A 7724-nucleotide genomic window follows, 5' to 3' on the forward strand; every position below is an offset into this window, starting at 1 on the left:
AAACAGAGGAAGAGAAGAGGCACGAAGAAAAACTCTCATTGTCACATAGGTCTATTTGAAAAATTGGGGTTTTTAGAAACCTTCACAGAGTGCTGATATTTTTTGATATGCGACATGACATATCCCAAGAAACAATGTGAGTTTTATTATACTCTTATGTCGGTTTTTATGACCAATTTTGGTTACAAATGCCATCATAAGTGTGTAACGAAACCCAGATTGCTACTTGGGATTACCGATGTCGAAATATACCTCTATTGGATCCGGTCCCTAATTCGCAGTGACCTCCTGGATCCCGAATCCCGGATAACTGCAGCAAAGTAACTGAGGTGGCTGCAGTCGCTGAAAATCAACATATTTTAAGCAAATTAAAAAAACACAACAAAATAATTTGCGGTTCCCCAAGGAATAACTCCGGGACCATGTGGCATATGACCACGATCAGTAGGAATTATGAAAATAGGGACATTTTTGGGACCAACCTCTTGTTTTTAATCTTGACCTTAAAATGCGGTTAAGCATATATATTAATGTTTTTTGAAACGGTGGTTCTGCAATTGATGAAGGGACGGTAAGGGAAAGTAATGAAATTTTTTTTGGAATGGAGGGGAAAAAGCGAAAGGTGAGAGGGTGGGGTTATTGGCAGCTAACAAGTAATCGTTGTGACTCCTACCTTTTGTCCAATGCTGAAAGGTGCATGGGTCGAACCTATCTATAATCTGAGATTATAACTTGATTCGCACCCACAACTCCCGCCAGGACATGTGGCTCGCTGGTTACCATGTACCTTTGAACCACAAAGGCGCTGGAGTCCTTTACTTTCCCCTACCGTTCCTTCATCAATTGTAGAACCCCCGTTTCAAAAAATATTAACATTTTTGGGAAAATTCCAAAATCCGGTGAAAAAATTTGGAAAGATAAAAAATTGAAGTTTTACGGTGATAAAAGAAGCATAGAGAGTGAATGTATTCAAATTACTGCAGACGAGCAGTATTGTTTCTCTAATATTGATTCAGTGACAATTTTCAGGTCTTTTTGGAACATTTGCTGCTATTACAGAGGAAGCATGCTCAACAACTGTTTATGGTTCGTTATTGTTTGTTTTGTTTAACTTTACAACATTATTCTTGCATTATATTTTAGAACGTTATTGTTACCACATTCATACGATTCAGTAACAAACGTTATTGTAATAAAAAAAATGTTTCAATTACTGCATCATTTTTTTTTGGTCGAGACACTGCGCAGCCGCGGCGCCGGCGTTATTCTATTTCCACAGTATCATCTATTGCCACTTGTTCAGTAGTGTTGGCATATTTTCTGACAGCACAGCTGTCTACGAGCTTGCTTTGCCATGGCTGCTGTAAGAAAGTTGAAAAATGAAAATTTTCATATTTGATTACCAAATCATGTAGCATTATAAAAAAATCTTTTGAGCATCGTTCCAGTAGATCCATCAGAAGCCTAGTTACATTTAGTTTAGCAAAAATAGCCTTCTGTGGATGTCCTTGTATACGTCTTGACTTGTCACATCTTCGTTCCTGTCATAGAGACGAGAGACAACATTAAACCCAACTTTGATGCAAATTGCATTCAGAGTATTACAGAGCATCAATATTAGTGAATTGTCTCATCGTTATTGATAAAAAGTAACGTTAGAAAACCGTTTCTCACTAATTTTTCCACTAAAAATCTCGAAACAACATCTTGTAGGTATATGATGAAGTGAATTTGTCGCTAGAACAGGAAAATTCATTTTAGTAAAAAATGTAACCTTCGACTGTCGAAATGGGCGCATCATGACCGACAGAAAGAATCAAATTCATTTCGTAGCAAAAACTTGAGTACCTGCAGATTTAATTCTTAAAACTTGACATAAGCAGTACGATGGAGCACTGTAACAACAAGTTTATTATGTATATAAATCAGTATTTGACTAGGTAAATCTGTATGCCACATCCTTCTAGGTTCTAGTCAGTTTAAGCCAATCTTAATAAAAAAAATCCGTATCCGTAAAAATCCGTAAGCGTATACTCTTGTTAAGCGTGAAGTTTAGTAATACTGCAAATGTTTGTCACATTTGCGCGTTTGTAGACATCTATACTCTCTCACGAAAATACATATTTGTAGCGCAAAAGGACAGGCCTGTAAAAAATATCCCTTGACCAGTAAACTTCATAAACCACGCGATATTACATTTAACTTAATAAGCTTCAAATATCCCTCCATTCACCGTTGGTATCATACTTGTACCAGAACAAAGTTCGGTAAACGAATAGAGCACTAACGGATCGGTAGGTTGAGCTCAAATCCATATCGGACTACTTTCGATTTGAATTTCGGCACCTAGAACAAACCCATGTCGCAACCAAGAAACGTAAGCTATTTACTCCAACAGTGTACTAACAATCTACCTCACAAGATTGTTAATCAATGTAAATACTACTCCGCAGCCAAATACTATCAACGCATAGTAAAAGATGACAGATCCGACAGTTCATGGCCAAGTCCTTTAGTAGGTCAGTTATCATCAAGAGTAAGAAAACTTTCAATGTTTCAACTTTTTGCATAAGAGCGATTATTATTTTCATTTGATTTTTCGTGGTTTTTTCATAGTTTTCTTCACCATTTTTAAATTATTAAATTATCATAATTTATACACGATTGGTTTACTGTTTTACTTATCTTTCTTTCAGTTTTCTTTTGCGTCTTTGCGACTAATGCATACCTGAACGCATCTGTATCAGTTGTTTAGCGTTTTTCATTCGTTTCTCCTAAAGAATATGTACAAACAAGGTTACTGCTGTTTTCGCTTATAGTTGTCAGTTTTACATAAGAAATAACTGCGACCATTCATGCTGTTTTACTTGCCTATATCCTCTTCTTCTCACTAAGGTGTGTTTTATTTTGTTTCGGTTACGTTTGGTATAATTTTTGATACAATTTTGCTTAATAATTCCAACGACTCGTTATGTTTTGCTATGTTTTCCCTCGGTTAATTTTGTTTAAAGCAGTTAAGTGAGTTTTTATTCATAGTCAGTAAGAGAAACATAATAGAAAATAAAATATAATCAAAATTTCATGATAGATAGCAAATCTTACGCATAGATTCTTGTACGGATATCGTTCACTGTGAGAATAGTTGTATGCGATATTATTATGTTTTCTATATTTATAGAACTGAAGTCAACTTAAGGAAAAAGTTTAATAAAACAAAAGAAATGGATTCTAGAAAATAACAAATCAACAAAGACCAGCCAATAATAATAATAACATAACAATATCATTCGAGGGCGAGCTAAAAGTTGTGTCTTTCAAGAGGTTCCTGACCGTATTAGTTTTAGTTACTTATTTAGATATATTTTTCCGGAAATCAGTTCTAATCCCTCAATTTTGTAGTTAGATAGGAAGAGGGTTCTCGAATAGTTGTAAGTGTGATTGTAGATGTGTTAACGTGTCTGTGTGTTTGCTTTCAGTATATGTAATTTATATTTTAGCGAGGAGATGAGTAGTGGAACCAAGAACTAGCAGTAAGAAAACTCGGTAATCCAATTAGTCCAGGCAATGGTTGAAAAAGTTTACGAGACAATCCGTTAATGATGGCCATAAGCTGAGGCTATATATGTACGTAGAAAGTAGCCCCAAGCTGACGGATGCGAGTAGACGTTCTTTGTGCTAGCGTCTAAAGAACGATGATGATGGTGATGCTTGATGATGATGAAAACTGACGATATTTTGTTTTTGAATAGCTCGAAACTTCCCCATGGCTATGACGATGGTTATCATTTGAAGCTGATGAATATTGATGGGTGATGGTGCTGACGGTGCTCATGTGAGCGTGGTTTTAGTCAATGGAGACACAAATCAGTCGTTTTGTTCTAATGACTGATGAGAACATCGACGGTAATCCAAAATGGTGGCTAGGAAACTTTTCGACTCGTTCTTTTCTCACATTTTTAACATCCTTCACATCATCATCACTTTATATACTGCTTATTTCTTTCTCGCGGAAACCCGTACACGACAGACTTCTCAACTCTCGCGGATTATCGAACTTTCATACTTTTCCTGCTTCAACTTTATTTTCTTCTTTCTTCTGCTCCTGTATAACATCCGACGGCAATTCTAACTTCTTCATTTGCTGTAGTATTTTTTTTTGCATTCACTACATTTCGCATGACTTTCTTTGGAACACATATTTTTATATATAGCGATATTTTGTTTAACTTGTATCCTATTTTGTAATCATTACTTTTTACTATCTTTCGAAGTTGCTTGGAGTAAAACTACTATCACATTTAAATGCAACGAAAAAAGTTGCTTGATTATATTCTTTATATTTTTACCTTCATGTTCTTCGTCGTTTTAAGACACAAACAAAGAGATTATAGCAATGAATAATCATTAATAAATTATTCCTTTTTTTCTCAATAACTCTCATCATTATTTTTCTCTTTGCCGATTAGCATTAAAATCACACATTGTAACACGACACTTGCTGCATCTGAGGGAATGCTGGAGCCATCAGCGGTGGAAAAGAGCCGCCCATTGAACCGGTCATCATGTACGGATGTAGCCGGTGGGATGCCCGCTGTTGCTGTCGGTACTTGCCAAACAGGACGGCCTTTTCCGACTGATAGCTACTGCTGCTATTGATGCTGTTGCTACTGGAGCTGGTGTGGTGATTGCTGCTGCTCCGCATCAACGCATGGCCGGATGAGAGCATAGCACTACCAGCGCCCACCATTTTGCTGCACGCCATGTGATCCGGACCAGCTTGGTAATCACGTGGTATCGTAGCCATTGGACTTTTCTCCAAAAGTGCCGTCGAGTCCCACAGACCACTAGCTGATAGTCCTAGATCCGTGTTGTTATTGTTACTAGTGTTATTGTTATTATTGTTGCTACTATTACTATATACACCACAGCCTCCGGAAAGCATAGCATCACGTTTGCCAACGACCGACGGATTTCGGTACATTGTTGCCGACGGTTGGTAGTTATTATTGTTACTGCTGGCAGTTTGGGAACTGTTTCCGCTTGCCAGTAGACTAGCATTCACTTTGATCGGTAACGATTCGGGACCAGCCTGAAAGTCACGAGGCACAGCGGCCATTGAAGTCTTTTCAACGTCCCACCGGGGACCGGATGGTAATCCACCCTCCAAACTGCTGCTAGTGTTGAACGCAGCACAGCTGGCCGGAATCAGATTCGGCTGCTGTTGTTGTTGACCAGTGCCGGCGGTATTTGTGTGCGCCAACTGGGTCATACCCGTATTACAACGCTTAATGGCTTTTGACTTACTGCTGTTGTTGTTGTTGTTGTTGTTGCTGTTGTAGGCAGTTTGATTGGCTATATTGACCTTTCCGTAGCTCCGAACTACCCCGTCGGAGCCCATATAACGGCTCCAGTCTGAGGTATTTACTAGTTGTTGCTGCTGCTGTTGACTTTGCAAACTGTATTGGTTGGAGGATTGTTGTTGACTGGTTATATGTGACTGTTGATGGATTTGTTGCTGTTGGGGCTGTGGTTGATGCGAATGATGGCGATGGTGTTGTGATTGAACATGTTGTGACTGTTGTTGTTGTTGCTGCTGCTGCTGCTGCTGCTGATGCTGTTGTTGCTGACTGCTCGTCCCAACAGGATAGTGCGCCTGCTGGGACCTTTGAGCCATCTGCCGCTGTACGTATTCATCAATCTGTTGCTGCAAATTTTGATGATGATGCATACTGCTTTGATGACTAGAAACTACATGTTGCTGTGGCTGCTGCGAAGTCTGTTGTGAACTAGATTTGGAGCTACGGCGGCTCATCGACGACGAATCAACAACATTGGCAACAATTGAATTAGAACTACGGGATGAATTTGGCATATTATTTATAAATGGACTGCGCCTCTGACTTTCCATCTTTCGAAAATAGCAAGGATGTATCATCAGCAACGGCTCCACCCTAGCTCCTACCGGAGGCTTGGCCTGATTTGGTAATTCATACTCCACACTGCAATCAACATGCAACGGAATACTGTAGTCCTTCTGTGCCATTGGTGCCGTGCTAGCTAACCGTGTAGACACCGGTATGTGATGCAACTGCTGCTGCTGGTGTGAGATTCCGGACCCCACTGATAGCTCATAGTTCGGATAACACGCTGTCATTGCCATCCTGCTAATGCTGATAGGGTTGGAGGTATTGATTTTATTTCACGCCAACGTTATACCCCGAGGTGGTACTCGAACCACCAAAAACGGGTGAACGACACTTTCAATTCACACTTCAAACAATTTTCATTTCAATCTTTATTTTTTTTTCGTTTCAATACTTGATAATCGTTAACACACACTTTTCCTATACATTTGGCACCGTATACAAGCAATTTTCAACTCTATCGATATGCTTCAATTTTATTGATTCAAATCACATTCAAATTTTGACGTTCCCTTTTTTCGTCGTTACCACCAAATTAACACATTTCAGGAACATCCAACTAGTGAAATTCCAAACCAATGCGATCGGCTTTCTCCGTGTAGACAGCGTAATCACCGGCGGTAGTATTCTTCCGCCGCTACTGGCACTTGATGCCGTTGGCTGCAAGAACTCAGTCTTCCTAAAACGAAATGGCGCTGATGGTTTGAGCGTTGCTCTCGATGATGTGGGATTAGACTGACAGCAAAAAATCCATTTTCGTTTGCTCGTGCTGTTCCTCTATTCCTAAATCTTGGCGAACGTCTAACCTCTTTCAGCTCAGTCTTCACTAAGAGGGACCAACAGACTTTTTTTAACTACGCAAAGCGACACGGCTATGTATTCGCAGTTGATCAATCGTCAAAAGCGAGTATCACACTCTTTATCAAATTTTATTTTCGATTTGTCTCACTTTAAGACTAATCAGCCATGGAGCGTTGGCTTTTTAGCCATGCTTGCTTTAAATCCACAGTGACCTGATTTTGACACATTCACATAATATCGATTTTCTTCTTTTACTTGCACAACACACACGCGCTCGATCCGTGGCTTTTTAGTTAGTGCCCTTTTCTTCAGTATTGAAGCTAGGTCTGCCCGTGCGTACTTCTTGGTTTACGCTCTTTCTCTTGTTTGCGCGAGACTCACTTCGTCCCAAACTGAACAACACTGAAATCTTTGTTACCGTCCTTTTCTATCACACGACCGGCGTTTCGTTCTCTTTCACTCTCACGACGGATCCGACATATTTTCTATGGATCTGGTTGTATTTTTTATTACATGAGCTCACACCGGCACTCGACGGAGTTATTTCTTTTCCAATTGATGTTTCTTCTTCGGGCGTTAAGCCTCGACTAAAAATTGAGCGACATCAAAGCTCGCAAGCACTACAAGTCTGTGTTTCCAGCACGTACGAATGCGCACATCGCCGAAACTCTTTCTAAAATTCTCTCTCTCTCACTACCATTGACTATGTTGCACTCCAACCAGAGATGCCAGATTGTTTGTACGTTAGTAACCTTTGCGGATTTGTATAGATTTTATTATTCGTGATACATCGAATTGATTCAAGAAAATGGGCTTTAAAAACGGAACGTAACGAAAATCACCCAAAATTTGTAAGATTGTGTTGAATTTTGTGTATATTTTGTACAAATTAAATAAACTCTAAAATCTGATATTTCTGTTTGTCGGTAAGCATTTGATGGTATACCAATTTTCAGAGTATTCCGGGATTATAGACTGTTTAAAAGAGTTTAAAATGAA

At 39.2% G+C, this 7724-nt stretch overlaps 1 protein-coding gene across 1 annotated transcript; it reads right to left on the bottom strand.

The window, feature by feature from the left end:
* Positions 1-2566: 2566 nt before the first annotated feature.
* On the bottom strand, positions 2567-7286 carry LOC128745939 (centrosomal and chromosomal factor-like). The gene has a single exon (XM_053843021.1). It carries the CDS (start codon positions 6158-6160, stop codon positions 4475-4477), a length of 1686 nt encoding a protein of 561 aa, XP_053698996.1. The 5' UTR covers positions 6161-7286; the 3' UTR covers positions 2567-4474.
* Positions 7287-7724: the final 438 nt, after the last annotated feature.

This window comes from Sabethes cyaneus, chromosome 1 (assembly GCF_943734655.1).
Source record: "Sabethes cyaneus chromosome 1, idSabCyanKW18_F2, whole genome shotgun sequence".
NCBI lineage: Eukaryota > Metazoa > Arthropoda > Insecta > Diptera > Culicidae > Sabethes > Sabethes cyaneus.